At 42.2% G+C, this 19,476-nt stretch overlaps 1 protein-coding gene across 1 annotated transcript; it reads right to left on the bottom strand.

Moving 5' to 3' along the window:
- Positions 1 to 254: 254 nt before the first annotated feature.
- LOC308303685 (transcriptional repressor scratch 1-like) lies at positions 255 to 15,809 on the bottom strand (the record flags this gene model as incomplete). Its single annotated transcript, XM_080748147.1, has 2 exons — positions 255 to 982; positions 15,695 to 15,809. The coding sequence occupies 2 exons, from the start codon at positions 15,807 to 15,809 to the stop codon at positions 255 to 257; spliced, it is 843 nt and encodes a 280-aa protein (XP_080604273.1).
- Positions 15,810 to 19,476: the final 3,667 nt, after the last annotated feature.

Here is a 19,476-nt window from a genome sequence, read left to right as displayed (position 1 = left end):
TGCGTAGATCAGTTTAATCCTTAAGTGGGCAAATCTCAAGGAGTTAAATTGTGCTATCTTCATCGTGTTCATCATCAATAGGCTCCAAGAAGGTGTCAAGATGGGTCGGGGGAAGTGAGGGAGGTTAATCGAGAGAGCACGGCCATAGTTTGACCAAAAATAGATTGTTCATGTCTACAGTTTAGTCTGTCAGGGAAATGGCAATCTATGTCTATTTTTTGTCCGTATAGTTTGATCTCAATCTGAGGAGGGGGTCATTCATCCAGGGAGCCGAGGGGAGAGAAGGGGCCTTTGAAGCAGGCCGACTCGTAGTGCTTGTTAAGGTAACTCTTGAGCGCGAAGGTCTTGTTGCAGCGTTTGCACTTGAAGTGTTTGAAGGCCGAGTGGGTCTGCATGTGGGCGCGCAGGTTGGAGCGGTCCGCGAAGGCCTTCCCACAGTGGGCGCAGCCGAACGGCTTCTCCCCGGTGTGCGAGCGCATGTGGCCCTGCAGGAGCCACGGCCGGCTGAACGCCTTCCCGCACACGTCGCACTTGTGCTTGAGGTCGTGGGTGAGCAGGTGCATGGCCATGGCGGGCATGGACACGTACACCTTCCCGCAGGTCTGGCACTTCTTCGCCATCTTGCTGTCCAGCGAGCGGTGCGTCTGCTTGTGCCGGCTCAGGTTGGAGGACGTGGCGTAGGTCTTGCCGCACTCGTTGCAGGTGTGCCTCTGGATGGTCCTGGGGCTGCCCATGGCTTTCCTCCTGGAGCGGCCATCGGTGATGAAGAAGGCGTCGACCGTGTAGCCCTCGCTCACCGCGGCGTCCCCGTTGATGTAGCCATCTGTGATCTCCGACCCGGGGCTGTCGGGGGACTCCGAGTCGGGCGCCCCGTAGTCGCTGTGGAGGCCGTCGTAGAGGGTTTCTGGAGAGGGGACCTTGATCCCACCGTCACTTTCACCATCATACACACCCGGGCTGATGTAGTCGCTGATGTAGCCAGCTGTAGACAGTGAAAAACATAGCAGTGTGAGTCTATATAAAACTTTATATATAGCATTACAGTAAGCATTGTATTATGTAGTGGCTCAGTGGGTCAATACAATCATAGTTCTTTGCAATTCCTGGTGTATAGTCCCTTTTATATATGGTCTCTGGTGAGCAGTGTTGCATTGGTGATTCAATGTTTGGGGTACGTTCATCTAGTGACGGCACGTGACGCGCACGTGATGCAGTGCACGTTCCTGCGCATGCGCATACATGTTCTCGCGACCCGCAATGCGGACTGCATAAGAAAAGTAAACGTCTTTGACTACTTGTATTCTAGTGTTTTCTAAATATTCTGAATGAATGCCTTGAAACTGCTGCAAAAGGTGGTAGGATGTAGGGCAGGCTATATAAAGATGAGGACGTACACCTACCATGTATCATTTAATAATACCTTAATCGCATTACTTGATTACTCAGTCGCTTGCTTGCTTGCTTGCTTGCTTGCTTGCTTGCTTGATTGATTGATTGATTGATTGATTGATTGATTGATTGATTGATTGAATTGTGACATGGGAAAGAACTCCACCCTGTTAGATGAATTACATTACGTTATTGAGTGTTTCTTCTTTTTTTTTCTTTTTTTTTTGTACCAGGGGTCTCCCAGTCTCTCCAGCTCTTTGATAAACAGAAAACACATTTTCAGGTAGGTGACATTTCAGCCAATCAAGAGAGATTACCCATTTATCAGCTTCATTTTATAGTGTTCCACCACACTTCCAGTTCTAATTTTGTCTGCACATTTCTCTGTGTCATCACTACCAATTTCACTTGTTTAATCTGTATGCTGTCTGGGTTCTCTATCCTGATTGGATAACACTTTGTATACTGACCTATAATGCATTTTTTCTGTTTAATTGGAGAGACATGGTTACTCCTGTTACTGAACGGACACTCTACAGTAATGAGTACTGTCACAATATAGAGCTATTTGACACTTACTTTTACGCAAGAAAATCACTTACCCTACCTTTAAGAAGAATTGGGCTTACACTAAGCAACTTGCAAATTATGCTACTTTGATTACCTGAGGAGAGTCTGTGATGCAGAAAGGACAGTTTTCTGAAGATGTCTTCTATAAGCACACCTACGGTTATATTAACATGACCATCCCATTGAAAAGTCAATACCAAGATTGGAATTGAAAATATATAGCCTCGATATATATTGTTGTATATATTAAGTTGTTGTTATGCTTTTTGCCATGCACATCTCTTGTAAACTCTCGGTTTTTAACCTTTTTCATATTAAAGGGCCTACACCATGCTTTTAAAACTATATTTTTTGTATAAATATATGCTCAAAATTGAGTCTTAGACAGGTTTTAACCCTCAACAAACACTCTGACCATTCTTTTTGTTTGTTCTAGCTCTACTATAATGAGGCTCTCCAGCTGCAATACCAAAACGGCCTCTGTTTGCTCAGGGGCGCATCTAATGGGGTTTTTCCAGAAAAAAAAGAAGTTTTTTGGAAAAAAAAAAGTTTTTGAAAAAAAAAAGTTTTTTGAAAAAAAAATTTTTGAGAAAAAAAGTTTTTGAAAAAAAGTTTTTGAAAAAAAGTTTTGAAAAAAAAAATAATATATTTTTTTTTACTTTTTGACAGTTTTTGAAAAAAAAATTTTTTTGAAAGAAAAATGTTTTGAAAAAAAATTTTGAAAAAATTTTTTGAAAAAAAAATAGTTTTTTGAAGTTTTGAAAAAAAAAAATTTTTTTTTTACTTTTTGACAGTTTTTGAAAAAAAAAATTTTGAAAAAAAAATGTTTTGAAAAAAAAAAAATTTGAATTTTTTTTTTGAAAAATAAAAAGTTTTGAAAAAAAAAATTTTTGAAATTTTTTTTGACTCTGAAAAAAAAACGGGAAACGCGTGTGACGTCACATGCGTCAACTCTCAGAACAGCACTGTTCTGAGAACCCGTGGAAAGCTTTTCATCTCTGTCTTCCCAAAACCAGAGAAAGACACAATGTACAGAAATAGGACTTTGTGAGGATAGAAGGTGCCAGTGGGACCCCAAAAAAAGGTTTTAAAATAGAAAAAGTGAAAATTCATGGTGTAGGTCCTTTAAGGTCCATTCATTATTCAGCATTTGAACCACGGACCACCATTTGATGAGATTTAGCCTCTCAGACCCAAAACTTATAATCATTTGTTGTCGTTGGATAAGATTTTGTCCACAATTCCATGCTGTATTGATGTGGTACCATAGGAGAGATAACAGGCAAACGTTGATCAAAATAACAATTCTTCTACATTCTCTAATTGTGTAGACTTCAACCCATTCAGCAATCCATCTCGCAGGGGTCTAGCGCATTGTAACAGGGACAGACTTCTGCGTGGTACCGGCTGATACCGACAATAAGCCACTCCCGACCAACTTGTAGACCGAAAAAATGCCTTCTAAATCCTGACCAAAGTTTTCAGAAAAACTATTTATTTTCTCCAAAAATTACAAAACAATTACGTTGCTATATACTGTACATGGCAACGAGAACACAAAAAAAAATGTTCCCGTCCTGAAGGGTAAAACACAAAAAGGGGTTCCTGCCCGTCCTTAATGGGTTAAGTAATGCAGATGTTTAAGAATAATTCAACTCTTGGGGCGCCTGTTGGCCTACTGGTCCGGGCACATGCCACATAAGCTATGATGCCTGGCGGCGGCGCTGGTTCGATTCCTGATCCGGGTGTCATTTGCTGCATGTCACTCATCACCTAGTCTCGTGTGGCCAGACTGTTGCCTCCGCGATTTGGGAAATGCTCCCGTCATACAGTCTGGGGCACGGAAATAGAAACGAGTGCGAGATAAAGCGGATGTGACGCAACCGCTCCCTTGGTGCAGTAGCAATAACATGTCCTACTGGAAGCGTTAAGTCTCCTTTCAATATTTCTGGGGGCGTTATTTCGTCTTTCTCTGGTGTTATTGGTGTTACCTCCATGATGTTTTCAAACGTTTTCTTAAACTATACACCCAAAACAAGAATCGGCCGCTCGAATGACTTTGTCTGAGCTATTGTGTTTCTGTTATGTTTCCAATGGGACTACAGTTCAGTGCAGCAGTGGCTACTTCCGATACTCGCCGTTCAGGAGCTGCCGTTCCAGACTCTATATAGCATTCGGAGATTGTGGAATAGTTGTCTGGCTACGCGAGACTACTCATCACCCATCTCTCTCTCCCCATTTCCTGTCCTATCATCAATAAATGCATAAAAAGCCCCAAAAACCCAATCTTTAAGAATAATTCAACTCTTGAGAGCGTACAATTCCACGATCTCAAGAGGGTCCATTTGGGAAGTGAGGGAGGTTAATTGAGAGAGCACAGCCAAATTTTGACCAAAAATATATTGTTCATGTCTACAGTTTAGTCAGGGTAATGGCAATCTCTGTAATGTCTGTTTTTTGTCCGCAGTTTGATATATCAATCTGAGGAGGGGTCTTTCATCCAGGTAGCCGAGGCGTTGTGAGCATGTAGATCGGCTATTTTCACAATAGAATCGTGTTCTACAAAATGTAATTCCTCAACTCTTATTGCTCTTCAGGGTGGGGTGGGGGGGGGGGGGGTCCCCAGTTAAAATAGGATTATTTTGGGGGTCGCGGCCTGAAAAGATTTAGAACCACTGCTGCTATACATGACCCCAAATTTAGGGGAGCCTAGTCTTTGACCTCAACCAACCTTATCTCTGTATAATTATATGCAGAAAACAATTACACAGATTTGTTGATTAAATAAATGAATTGATAAGTCAACAAATTCCAATTAATTGACTATGTGTTTAGTTGAGGACAGCCCTATATAAGTACACATAATATACTGTATTATACAGTAGGTCTAAACGCTACCAGTAAGACGCCTAAGAGCAATCACAATGTGATGTCACAATGTCAACAATGTGATGTCACAACAATGTGATGTCACAATGTGTAGGTCGCTACCAGTCATGTGCTTAGAATTGGCAGTCTTATTTAATGGTCTCTCAAACTTCAGTCAACTTATTATCAACATAAATCCCTATTTGTCTACACAAGAATGCTACAAATGACACATGGATGGACCACATCAAAAATGTGGACCTCTATGGGGACGTACCACGGGTCACAGACAAAGTCAGAGAGAGCGAAGGATGAGGCTGGCTTGGCACTGCATCGGGCACACAGAACTAGAGGCAAGCAAACTGAAAGGAAAAGCCAGGAAAGGCATGAAGCGCACCACCTACTAGGGCATTCACGGATAGTGATTTTTAGTATTCAAATTATTCGACCTCAAAGTATTCGAATAGTCAAATATTCGACAGGACTGGCCAAACTGTCAAATATTAAGTAAGCAAGAGGCGAACATTGTGAAAATAGCCGATCTACATGCTCACAACGCCTCGCGTTGCGAGGCGTTGTGAGCATGTAGATCTGCTATTTTCACAATATTTATCTGCGGAACCGAGTCACATTAAATGTAATACCTACAATTCCAAGTGTTTGTCAGGGTGGGGGTCCCCAGTTCAAATATGTTTATTTTGGGGGTCACAGCCTAAAAAGGTTTGAGAACCCCTGGTATAGAGCATTAACGAATTCATCCACCAGGGGCATTGACAACTCATTCTTTTGACTTCCTCTCTAGCCAAGCTTTATAAACTAGGCTATATATTCTTTAAAGAGAAAACAATAAAATAAAAAAATAAAAGCGAATATTCGACTTCGGTGAACAACGTCGAATAGTGACTTTGATATTCGAATATTCGAATATTTGGTGAATGCCCTACCACCTACAGTATGTAGATGCACTGCGGTGCGACAGCTTAGCTAACAACACTGTAAAACTCAAGACCCTGATGTTATGAGAGTGTGGAGGGCAGCGATCGAGGTGTCCCGAGTTGGTGTTGGTTAGACCAAACTCTCGCATCGCAACATCGCATCATTTGTGTGGTTTCCTTAAAATAATTATTGTTAAAAAGTAGATGTTATGTTTATTTATTTGACATGGACATCACAACCTTGTTACGATCCCGTCTAGGGGAATGAAAAGGATCGCAACATAATGTTGGAGTGAAACCCAGTTTTTATTTTAGGTTTGTATTTTTACTATGTGACTTTAAAGTATCAAATAATTAACAAACATGACAAAAATTATGTAAGGAGCAAATCATAAATAAACAAAATCAATCTACACACATATCTTGCCTGTGGTTTTGACATGTCAAAAGTAAAAAGGTTGGGTTTTGGTGCAATCTAATTTTGTTTGTATATTGATGTGGTTTAAGACAGTTTGAGAATATTTAGCCTAACATAGATTATATGCATATTATATCCTGATACTGTTATGATTCAAAGATTCAAACAACAACAATGTTCAATTAAAATACATTCTGATTAAGAATGTCTCCTTTCCTTTTCCTTGGAAGTGTTGTAAGACAATTTTTTGGGAGTTATTGTCAATAAGATGTCTGATAACAAGCCTACTGTATATATGCACACAAAACCTTAAGAACCACCACCACAACACTCAGGTAACACTTTGGAATGTTGACTTGATTGTGCTTTGAAGTGGCGGCTTTGTGTGGTCTTGATTTCACTAGTGCTGATGCAAGGAAATGTGGAACATCAATATATCCTAATCCTTTGTATCCCTCGTCTAACAAAGACAAAAATTTAAGTACAGAGTACCGTCCCCTTAAGCATTTAGAAAATTCTTTCAGCTCTTCTCATGGCCACTGATATACGTCCAGGTCATTTGGTTCAGTTAAGAACCTTCCTAATGGAAAAAGACGTTTAAACCGCAGTCCCAAACTGCAACAATAGTTACTTGGAGGAGTGGAAATGACAATAGAATTATTTAGTTGACTATCTATCTCTAGTCCACCTTCTTTCATTTTGAAAGTTACAGAGCAAAAGTATAGTTTACACACATCACAATCATTCTAAATGTATCCTTCTACCACTTTTTCTAGTCACGTGTTGAAATACTGGATTCTGATTGGCTAAATTCCGGAGGTTATGAGAGGACAACTGCCGCAAAGTTGTGTGTCCGAGATCAATGCGCCTCAGTGTACATCCGGGGACTTCAGGAGGTAGTGGAACACTTTTCCCCCAACCAACAAATGAAGGTCGCAGCGGTCCTATGTTTACTAACGTGCGTACTATCGTCGCCGATTTATTTGGATCCAATGCAATCCGCCAACTTTAAAGCCCCTTTTCTCTGAACCTATGCCTTTCTGGAAGCGAACAGCCTCTATTTACGGCCGGAACGGTGCTTTTAACTGACGTTAGCTTAGCTGTAAGCTAGACGCATGGATTAGTATGGAGTTGGCGCCATCTGTTGGTGAGTAGAAGATGTTGTTGGTGGAACTATCTGCTGTCTCGCGGAAGTTTTATAGGCAATAATGATTGTAACTTAAGATCCTTGCAAGTTACAACTATGTGTTTTCTTTCATGTATACGGGAAAAAGTGGTAGAAAAGCTATTTACCACTCGGGGTCGGACATTATGCTCTCATAATGTCCTGAGTGATGGTGTTATCGGACTCGGCTGCGCCTCGTCCGATAACACCCTCACTGCGGACATTATGAGAGCATAATGTCCTCTCACTCGGGGTAAATTGCTTACATTTATACATTGGCTATGCAAATATAGCAGATCTACAAGCTCGCAGCTTGTACATGCCTATTTTTTTTTACATTTCTATAAACTATCGAAAATGTTTCAATACTTTTGAATTATTTTTAACATAAATCTTCTCTTACGGGGGTCCCTGGCACAAAACATTTTCAGATGGGGGTCCGCAGCCAAATACATATACATATTTGGGGGTCCATGACTTGAAAATGTTTAGATTGGTTGAATTAAATAACTAAAGAATACTACCAGTTATTCATCTGTATATCAAGCTAATTATGATAATTTTAGATTGATTGAATTAATCAACTATAATGAATAGTCCAATGGACCCATTGGACCCGATGGCTCTTGAGCCGAAGCATGTTGGTTGTCACACGTTTGCCCTATTCATATCTCCGCCACAGTTGCCCCTGTCCATGACAAACTTTGCACACACACTCTTTGGCAGCCAAACCACAATCTCCACCACTCATTTCTCACATACCCTCTTCTAGCGCCACCATGAGGCCGATTCTTGCAAAACACATTTTTTGGACACTGCTCCTACAGATTTTGCCCTAAAATCACACAAAGCGGTAGACAGTATGTCTACAGTCATGTCATCAATATGGATCTGTCCCATTTAGCGCCACCATCAGGCCGTTTTTTCTTCTTTTTTTTCAAACACATTTTTGGACATTGCTCCTACAGATTTTGCACTAAAATCATGCAAAGCGGTACACAGTATGTCTACAGTCATGTCATCAACATGGATCTGTCCCATTTAGCGCCACCATCAGGCCGATTTTTACATGCGACCTGGCAGTCGCTTATCTCCCGATTAGGGAGTCTTACTGGTGTACTAGAGTCTACTACTACAAGGGAAGGAACTTACATGATTGAAAGCAATACTGCACTTGATGCACAAATTAACGCTGCTAAACTATATCTACATCAGTGGCCGTGGCAGTCAGCGGATTTTGGGGAGTGGTTTAAAGAGCGTCTTTAGAGGCAGTATGATTTGCTTAACTTGAAACTCATGTCCTGGGCCGCATTGGACCTCTCCCCGGGCCGCAAACGGCCCGCGGGCCGCCAGTTTGACAGCCCTGCTGTAGATGCACTTTACAACTTTGTGCATTGAAATTGTTCTTGTATGTATGTTTTTATGCTTTGTCTCCTAATGTAATGTATTCCACTGTCTGCCTATTTTGTTTTTATGTTTTGTGTGGGGACTGCAGATGTAGAATCTTTGCTAAATCTGGTATTTACATTACATACAGTAGCCTACATACAGTATGTCATGTCCATTAATATGCATTTGTGTCTCGTCTAAATAAATAAAATAAAGTAATTAAAGTAAAGTGTTTGCTATTGAACCCTCTCCAATGAACACCTGTCTCTCAGTTTTTTGAGCGGTGCTCCTGGAAGGAGCTAAGCTCCAACATCTGGCTTATCCGGGCCCCAAAACATGTCTGGGCTCTGAAGCATGGCCTACATCTGGCCTACATCTGGCCTACATCTGGCCTACATCTGGCCGACATCTGGCCGACATCTGGCCGACATCTTGGCAAAAAGCGCTCAAAGTTTGTTGTACAGACTTTGAGGGGGGTCACATTGGCCAAGCTTCACGTGACACTTAATGAAATGAACTCATAAATAGCACCGCTCACTTTACACTAGTGTTCTTTTTATTGATATCCGGACCCATGCAGCGCCTCCTCCTTTCTCTATTCAATAATGAATTATGATTATGCTACTGTAGTTTATAACATATGCCACTCTATTCCACTTTAATTAATATACAATAAGCACATGTTTGTCATGAATTATTGCACACATCTGATTCAACCTCAACTTGTTCCTAAAGTGTTATGTAAGTGTATGTGTGTACTGTATGTGCGTGCGTGCATGCATGCATGCATGCGTGTGAGACAGTGAATGTGATAAATCAGTATAACAACCTAAATATAACCCAGGATTCTGAAAAGTAATTTCTGGCGTCACAATTCATGATTGACCGCAGTGGCTGTGGCCAGTCATTCCATATAATGAATAGTCACCACTGCACAAAGACTGATTTCTCACATTCACTGTAACTTATATTCACACATAGAGGTTGGTCCAATTCCCTTATTCCCATAAGTCCTTTCTTTATTGAATAAGTAGAACAGCTAAGAGTGCCACAGAGCACACGATACACAGGAGACAAAGAACCTGTGGGATGTGATCCCAGAGCGTACATGCTACCAGAGGCAGAGAGGTGTTATTATTTTGTATTTTTCAGTCAGTTTTTGCTTTACAGTATTTAGAGTGTGGAGAGATGGGAAGCTGTAGCAAGGACATATTACTGTATACACACCAGTATGCTGTAGGTACAGGCGGGAATCGAACCAGGGACCTTGTGGTTATGTATTCCATGTACTACTGCTACTGGCACACCCCAGAGCCTGGCATGGCAGAGCCTTTGAACCACCAGATATCTCTGGGCAAAGGCTGATATCGTCATAATTTCAGCAGGGACAGGGTATTAGCATCCTTCTCAAACTTCCCATATTCCAATATACATACACATAAATTAGAAGAATGTACTCCCATATATGTGCATGAATTTGAGGAATGCAATCCCACACTGTGTATAAATTGGAATAGATGCCAACAGTGAAGTATAAATTAATTGGGAAAACATTTTGCAGACATGGTTGAAGTCTGCGCCACCATACTCCGATTGATTGAACATTTCACAGACACGGCTTCATAATATCATGGTTCTTGTATTTGCCAGTACTGTAACTTATGTGTTGCTGTCTTCTTGGCTTGGTCTCTCTCCCTCAAGTGCAGAGCTTGCAAAAACATTTCCTCTGCGAAAGATAAAATGAGTGCAGGCTGACCCTGGTCTTGAGCCTGCTGATTTAGCATGCTAAAATGAGAAGCCAGCACCATGGACAGATCCTGTGAGGTGCGGGCCCCGTGGCATTTCAGTACAAGGACAGGGTCTCACCTGCTGCTTGAGGCTTAGTTTGTTCACTTGTCAGTGTGTTGAGTTTAACCATGACACTGGAATTTGGTAACTCACATAAATATTTTCATGGGCAAATAGAAGTTATATGGAAGCCGTTCTGAATCACCTGGCCATTTTTTAGGTACAGTTATAGCTTCCCGTTAATGCTATCTGCTTCTTCCTTTGTGCCTTGGTTACATTAAAGGTTGTGATTTATATTTCGTGTTTTATATTTGTGATGATATCGATTTTTTTGGTGTTCTTTTTTATATGTCGATGAATTGGATTCCAAGGAACAAGACCACAAGGTTATCCTTTTAGACCAAGTGTTTGAGTGTACTTGTTTTACATTCTGTCTAATAAAATATTCAATCAATTCAGTCAATCAAAAAGCACTATATCATTGCAGTCTGTCGACACAAAACTGACAGTTCACCTGGTTGTGATATTATATAATATAATAACATTTTGTTTTATCTTCCATGTGGTATATAGTCTGCTATCGTTGGTTTTAAATAGTCTAATGTGTGGCATGCACTGTATAGGCCTATGTGTGTTTTGCCCCCTTCCACCTGCGCCATGGTAACAGCCGCATGCTGAAACAGTGCCCAAATTTGGAGATGACTGACATCACTGATACGTCTGGGTTCTCCAACATTAGACTCCTACATTCAATCCCTCATATTTCATATACTGTGCAGTGTGCACACCCCATAACCCAAACTGCACATAATTTGGAGCACATATGTTCTAACAGGCAAAGGACTTGTATAACATTATTCATAAAACAATGTAGGCTGTCCGAAACAAATATTTGTGTCAAACTGGTCCTGTCATTTCAAGGTACAGGTGATTTTGCAGGTCAGGGACGTGCAGAGAATATTAGAGAGGCAGGGGCTGAAATTTCTAAAAGGGCATTTTGCGCAGCGCACAACGCGTTGTGAGCTTGGAGGTCGGCTATATTCAGTGCTTGATTTCTACAATTCTTTCAACATGAGATGCTGCATTCAAGTTCAGGAGAGTTTGGGCAAAGCCATTCTCTTTTATGCCGCCTTCAGGTATGGCATGGAAAGAGGGCATTTGCATTTCTTTCACCATAGTAAAAACTCCATTCATGGTCTGGAGAGGGCACTTTTTACAGACAGATACAATGGCAGGGGCTCAAGACCCTTTTGATGTCTATGTGTGCACGTGCCTGTTGCAGGTGTTCATAAGCACTGATAAATGTTAAGATCAGGGATTCATTTACTGGGTGGGGGTGGGGGGGGGGGTTTAATATGTACCTCCCAATAAAGAAATGTCTCTCCAATGTAGTTGTTATGCCAATTGTCCTCCCCACACACATTTCTGTGTTTTGTCACTGCTGTTGTATCCTACTGGCTCACCTGCCAGTGAGGAGCCCCCACCGGGAGGACGTACTGTTGTATCCTACTGGCTCACCTGCCAGTGAGGAGCCCCCACCGGGAGGAGGTACTGTTGTATCCTACTGGCTCACCTGCCAGTGAGGAGCCCCCACCGGGAGGACGTACTGTTGTATCCTACTGGCTGACCTGCCAGTGAGGAGCCCCCACCGGGAGGACGTACTGTTGTATCCTACTGACTCACCTGCCAGTGAGGAGCCCCCACCGGGAGGACGTACTGTTGTATCCTACTGGCTCACCTGCCAGTGAGGAGCCCCCACCGGGAGGACATTTCGAAAGGAGCTTTCGTCGTACTCCTCCCGCCAAACATTCCCTGCTGACAGGTGCCGCCGCAGCCTGTTGGGAGTGTGTGCGGTGGCAAATATCAACCTCTCCGCACGGCTTCCCTCCCCTGAATATATGGGCCAGTTGTGTTGGTATAGACGAGGCCGGGTGCACGGCATGGATTCGAACCTGCAGACTCTGCGGTGATGGGCAGGCAGTTTACCACTGCGCCACTGAGTGCCCTGGACTTCCTTTTTTTGTAAATCACCGGTGGTGATATACTTTGTCCCTGTTTCTCTTCAGACTGAATTAAATACTTGCAATTCCTTCTTTTTCTTTTCTAATTGATTTTGTTTTTTAAATAGCAGATACAAGCTCACAACATGTTGCAAGGTGAAACGCTATTTTGCAATTGTTGTATGACACACTGTAGGGTGGTTAGGAAAATGAATCGAACCCTGGCTAAAATCACTTGTATTATCCTCCAAACAGTTTAGTGGATTTGTTCTTTGTAGGAACATATTGTAATACATTAGTAGCCTACAATATCGCAGGTGTAAACTGTGTGACATCAAGACAGGGAAATTTGTTTTCAGTGCAATGTGTATAATGTATAAATGTAAATAGAAAATCTTAATTATTTGAGAAGAATTTATTTTGTTCTCAATTACTGTATAATGTGTTTTGTGATTTCAATATCCTTTTATACTGAAGCTCCCTTTGAATATATATATATATATATATATATATATATATATATATATATATATATATATATATATATATATATAGGCTACATTGAATATAAGGAAGAAATCTAAATTATTTAACTGAATTAAAATGGTCTGCATGTATGCAGTGGTATTCCCCTTTAAGCCATGCAGGAACTCCTCTCTATTATTTGCCCAGTCTCCAGGGGAATTTACAAGGAAGGCATAAAGCAACAAGCTCAACCACATCTGACTATTACAGTTCCTCTCTTTATCTGCTCTCATCATTCTGAAGAACACACACTGCATCATCGCACGCAACGCAACGCACTGAACACGGGGTGGGATATAAATTATTCCAAACGCCGGTTCATTCAACCAGTAACTTGTCCCTATGCCGTGCTGTGTGTAGTAGTAGTAGTAGTGCATTGTGCATAGGCAAAAACCTGTACTGTAATAATAGCCGCATTAACACCACATGTGAGGGACTCAAACAAAGGCGACCAGGCAGCATTGTTGGCGTCGTGGTGCTGAGGTGGCACATCATCATCCCGTGTCAAGTCAAGCAAGGCTAGGCTTGTTAACCTCAGCATTATAAACACATCACCTGGCCTATTCATTACGAGAGAAGAGATTAGGCACGGCAATGCCCAAGATGATGCGCAACAACGTGTCAATGACATTGAGGTTGAAGTGGTGCGGTAGCCTCATTTACATGGCAAAGGCATCTAGTTTTCTTCGTGCAAGACGTGACGCACGCACTTGTAGGGCGTGGGGGAAGTTCATATGCATTTGCACAGCACAGCACAGGGCCAGCAGTAAATAAGTAAATATACAACAATTAAATAAGGAGATCTCTTAAAAAAATATAGAATGAGTATAAGCTTTCCTATAGAAAACCAACGAAAACACAACTTATAGCCTAGAAAAGCCTATGACCGTGAGGACAGAATATGATGAATTAAAACAAAATGCTTTTTTAAACAGTGAGATATTTACACCATAGTGACCATACACGAGTCTATAGATAGGCTATTACATGCAACAGTTACGCCAAGTCATCAGTGGATGAGAACATTTGCAAACGTGGCAAAAATTGAGACGCGCTTTTGATGAATGACTGAATAATAGCCTAAATCAAATGTGTGACTTTTTCTATCAATGCTATTTTATTGTTATGTATTATTAATCTTCAGTGTAGTGTACTGTATATAAAGAAATGAATCGGCAGCTATCAACAGTTCTCATTGTGTCTACGAGAACGAGAGTAATCATCTGGCAGAAATGTGCCAACATGGCAAAAATGGGACACGCATGCCTGCACGAAGCACAGCATATTGTGGAGAGGTTCCTGTTTTAAGTGAGCCTAATAATACCTCAGAATCACATACACTACTGTGTCTATTTGTAGCAATAAGATAACCAAATAATTCCCCATATATTGACCGTCGTAAAATACAATAATAATCTAATGTGCAAGACGTCACATCTCGCACACATAGCATTGCTCATCCGAAGTGCAGTGGGGGTGAATTAATCTAGTTAATTTAGAATGCGCTATGCAACACTAACGGCACTAATTGGTGATTAATCATATCATTTCTCAAAGTGTGCAGTATAGGCTATGCACACACTCATGGAACCACAGACAGTAAATGGTGGATGCATTTTCCTAATTGACATACTGGTCCTATTCCTAATAATATAATAACAAGTCCATAAACACGGGACAACGCTGTATAAATAAGGAATCAATGGACAGGTTTTGACTTTCTTTTCATCCTCATGAGATATCAGTCCATTTGTTCTGTTCTTATCTCTACTGTGTTGATCTCTTACATAGCTATGATCCAAAATCGATAAAACCCGGGACGCGCTTGATGCAATGCAAGCTGATTTCTCAAGTGACTCTTGAGTTTGGGCGAGTGTGCCCAAGTAGCCCCAAAGGTCACATACCAGGTCAAATCAACTCTTAGTTTCTACAAGTTCGCCATATTCACTATAAATGTAGATTTTGGGGTAATAACACAAGCCTGCAAGTTAAGTATATTCATTAATTAATTAATTCATATTAAGTCTTTGAGCTTAAAAGCCCATATAATAGCCTAGAATGTCCAGAGAGACCCCAGTCCAGAAGTTGTGCATCAACAAAAGCAACACTGCAGCTTGAAACAATTGTTGAATGGCCAATATTTCTGAACAGGTGCATGCGAAATATGGTGTTTCGCACCGACGCACGCACGCGCGCGTGCTTCCTATAGGTCTATCATTTGTTGTATAATTACTGCTAGGGTGACTCACCTTCCCTCAACGGTACCTCAACTATACCTCAACAATATTCACCCTGCACGGAGCCCAATGCAATAATGGGGTCCCTATATTATAAGGCTATTATGTAGGCTAAAATCAGCACCTTGTTATTTAGATTTGATAGAACTGTGACATGATCACCCACTCATTTTATCATATCGTAGTTGTCAGGTGGAAACCTTGTATGTCCAAAACCTTCCTTTTTTGTTCAAAATGATTTAAAATAGTGAAAATAGCCTGCTATTTTCACTAGTTTTGTGTGACGATGAAGCAGGGCTTTACTTTGCAAAAAAAACTCACACATTTGAAACTTGGAGATACGAGGTTTCTGCCCGACAGTGATGATATCATATTTGATACTGTGTCATGTGTAAGTAGGCTGCCTGTACCTTTGTCGTGTAAGCGCAGGCTGAGGTCTGTCCTGGTCCTGTAGACGTTCCCCAAATCGGCTCCCGTGGAGAAATCATCCAATTTTACCTTCTTTACCAGGAAGGACCTTGGCATGGTGCTGCGACTATGATGACTGCCCCACCGCGACACACACACTCACACTCACACTCACACACACTCACACTCACTCACTCACTCACTCATACACACAACAAACACACACACTCACAAACACCGCCGGCTGATACCACACGCCTAGCCAGCGCGAGAATGCGTTCGTTCCACGCCAAAAATAAAAAATAAATAGAAAGCCCCACAAGTTACAAACCGGTTGCAGATTGTTTCGCGAAAAAAGCTTCAGGTGTTCTCGGTGGTGGGACAACGGAGGGTGGGAAAGAGTGGATTAAATCCAGCCAAAGTCACCGGAGGTTCAATCGATGTGAATCCGTTCGTTCTCCCTCCTCCTCTTCGAGAGGCGAGTCCTGCGTGCAGAGCGAAATGCAACTTCAGCACCGGACAGCTCCCTTCAGCACCGGACAGCTCCCCACCGCTCCGCTCCGCTCTGTCCCTCTGGCAGACTGGGACAGGCTCAGTGCTTCACCCTCGTCCGAAAAAAGGAGGATATCGAGGGATGCAAAGAAAGAGAAAGAAAGAAAGAAAGAAAAGAAAAAACAAAGAAAGAAAGCGAGAAAGAAGTGCCTGTTTTGGAGTAGGCTATATCTTCAAAAACGTTGCGGGCACTAAGTTGTCCTCGTTAATCAATTATCAGGTGCTGTATCGATAGTTCCAATTCCTTTCAATTACGTCTATTCACATCAATGGAAACACGTGAAGATTCCCTCTGTGGCCGTGTGTCTTCCCTCCCTCCCTCCCTCCCTCCCTCTCGCTCTCTCTCGCTCTCTTGTCTCTCTCTCTCTCTCTCTCTCTCTCTCTCTCTCTCTCTCTCTCTCTCTCTCTCTCTCTCTCTCTCTCTCTCTCTCTCTCTCTCTCTCTCTCTCTTGTCGCTGCAACAACCACCGCGAGCCTCGCGTTTTCGTGAGTGTGCCGTCTCGCGATCAGCTGTTGGCATTTATACGGCGCAGTGAAAAGAGAGCGAGGGACGAAGGGTTGGATAGACACAGGGATGGAGGGAGTGCTTAATTTAATCCATCCCACATCCCCGGGGAGAGGCGACTGGCCCGGATGATTTATTGAAGCTGTTATCCCCCCTCCCTCTCTTTCTCATTCTCCCTCCTTTCTCCTTTCCTCCGTTTCTCTCCCTTTCTCCTCTATTTTTTTTGTGAGGCGAGGCGCCATGTTTTGGGGAGATAAGAATGGAAATTATTGTTATGTGTTATTTTTTTCTTCTTCTCCCGAGCAGCACTCATCGATTTGATTCAGCTATAGCAGCATGTAACACATGATTTTAAATAATGTCCCATTCTCATGGTGTTTTTCTGTGGGAGGGCTGGCTTTTCTTTTTTCTCTCTCTCCTGTCTTTTTGTACCGCCTGGCTAAGCATATTCCATCTTTGTTTTATATGATGACATGGATTTTATGGGGAATATTAACTAGTATGCTAAGAGACTCGTAATTATCATTAATGTGGCCCTGGAGGCAAATGGGGAATCAAATGGAGAGTGTTTTACTGACTAGTGATTAAAAGGGAAGTGGAGGAATATCTGTTAACTCCCAGGGTCACACTGGGTTCACCGTCAAGTAGCATGTCACTGTTGTTCTTTGATGGTTTTATCTTGTTGTTTTTGGCATTAAAACACAAAATACGTAGGTGACGTACCAATGGACGTCACCTACCTAAAATAACCTGTTACCTCAACCATCTCCATAAACCATATTCTCTATCTCATTCCCTCTCATTGTTATCTCTTCATTTACGTAAAAAATGAGCGGAAATACAAGGCTTCATTATTTGAAGTGGAGGTAGCCTACAGTAGTAGTATATGATATGTCAAACTATTAAAAACATGTTCCATGCTGGCATGCTCCGCAAACCTATAGGGAGAGCCCCGATCTGAGCTCATGCTTCCTTCAATGCATGAGGAGTGAGCGGGCCGCTTCTTATCACCTGACAGGGAGGAGTTTCCAACCTGTTCCTTTCCCCTTTATCAGGCAACCTGGCTGGCCAGGGGGAGGCAGCATAGAGACCAGGAGGTTTACTGCATGTTTTTTGTGAGGGTACCTTCCCTAGGGGACACGGGGAGAACATGCAAACTCCACACAGAAAGGCCCTTTCGCCAATCCCACCCAAAAGCAACAACCTTTGACAAAACTTTGTGGATTGTGGGGATGTACAATAGCCATGCACTTAACAAGACTATGTTAAATTGACAATTGTTCAAAAACAAAACTATTATAAAGTTTACCTGTAGATATTTTTTTCTTCTGTATACCACTAAGACGCCCTATAAGGGCAAGAAGGCGATGTTGTGCTGAAACATCCGAGCTTCTTAATAAGACACAGTTAAGAAGCAGGAGTTAAACTAATAATCTGTGACATCAGAACAGGTCAGCTTTATCCATATCTGGAGTCCATGAGGTCAGATGCAGCTTCATATACGGAGATGTCTTGGCCATATATGGAGCCTCACATGAGGCGCCCGTGAGGCCAGATGTAGAGGTATTGGCCAGCTCCTTATGGAGATGTCTTGGCCATATATGGAGCGACATGAGGCGTGACGGACGGACCTGATCTGCAGGTTTTCATACTAAATGCGACCTACGATCGCAATAACTCATACTGTACATATTGTTGGCAGTGAGCTTTATACTGTGTTTATGAAACATGCATTGATTTTAAAGTGCAGGCCTCCTTATGGATTTGGGAACATTCCAAGAATCTTTGTGCAAAAACAGTATTGCCAAAATAAATCATAACAACAAAAGTTTCAGCAAATTTGTGGAACTATTGGCTACTATTTCATAACCATATTAACGGTAATCACACACATTTGCGTTTAGCCAAAGAATGCCACCCATTCTTAGGATGTGTAATCTGAGATGTATTGGTTTCCATTTACTACTGCACTTCTGTTTCCCAAACAGTTGGTCAAAAGATTGTTTTATATAATTTATTGAATAATAGTATGCATGGGGGCACGGTGGCGCAGTGGTTAGCGCTTCGCCTCACAGCTAGAAGGTCCTGGGTTCGATTCCCGCCGGGGGATGCTGTGGGTGCTGGGGGCGTGTTTCTCCCTCCGCGTCATCAGCGCCCACACCCTAGGTGGGGTCGGCGATAGGGCCTTTCTGTGTGGAGTTTGCATGTTCTCCCCGTGTCTCCTAGGGTTGATACCCTCACAAAAACATGCAGTAATCCTGGTCTCAGTACTGCCTCCCCCTGGCCAGCCGGGGCGCCTGATGGAGGGGAAAGGAACTGGTTGGAATAACGTGTTCCTTCCACTCGCTACGTCCATCCCGGGGAAAATCCCCCCTGTCAGGTGAAAAGAAACAACTTGGATTGTTCTTGCATTGAAGGAAGCATGAGGTCAGTCCGTTTCCTCCCCAGGCGTGGCAGAGGGAGAGCAGAGCCCAGGATTACATAGGCAATTGGCACTGGGTGAAAAAATGGGTTGCAAAATCGTGGGATAAAAAGGATTAGAGAATAATTGTATGCATTTTAAAACAAACAAACACATCTAAGAAATCCCATAAATAAAAAAATATATATAATATTTAAGAAGTAGTGAAAATAGCCGATCTACAAGCTCACAATCAACGTGGCGTGAAGCGGCGCGTTGTGTGCATTTAGATCTGCTGTTTCCACTAGTTTGGGTAGGCGGGCAAA

Source organism: Nannobrachium achirus (genome assembly GCF_963921795.1).
Source record: "Nannobrachium achirus genome assembly, chromosome: 2".
In the NCBI taxonomy this organism is placed as follows: Eukaryota; Metazoa; Chordata; class Actinopteri; order Myctophiformes; family Myctophidae; genus Nannobrachium; species Nannobrachium achirus.
This window is presented reverse-complemented; position numbering and strand designations above follow the sequence as displayed.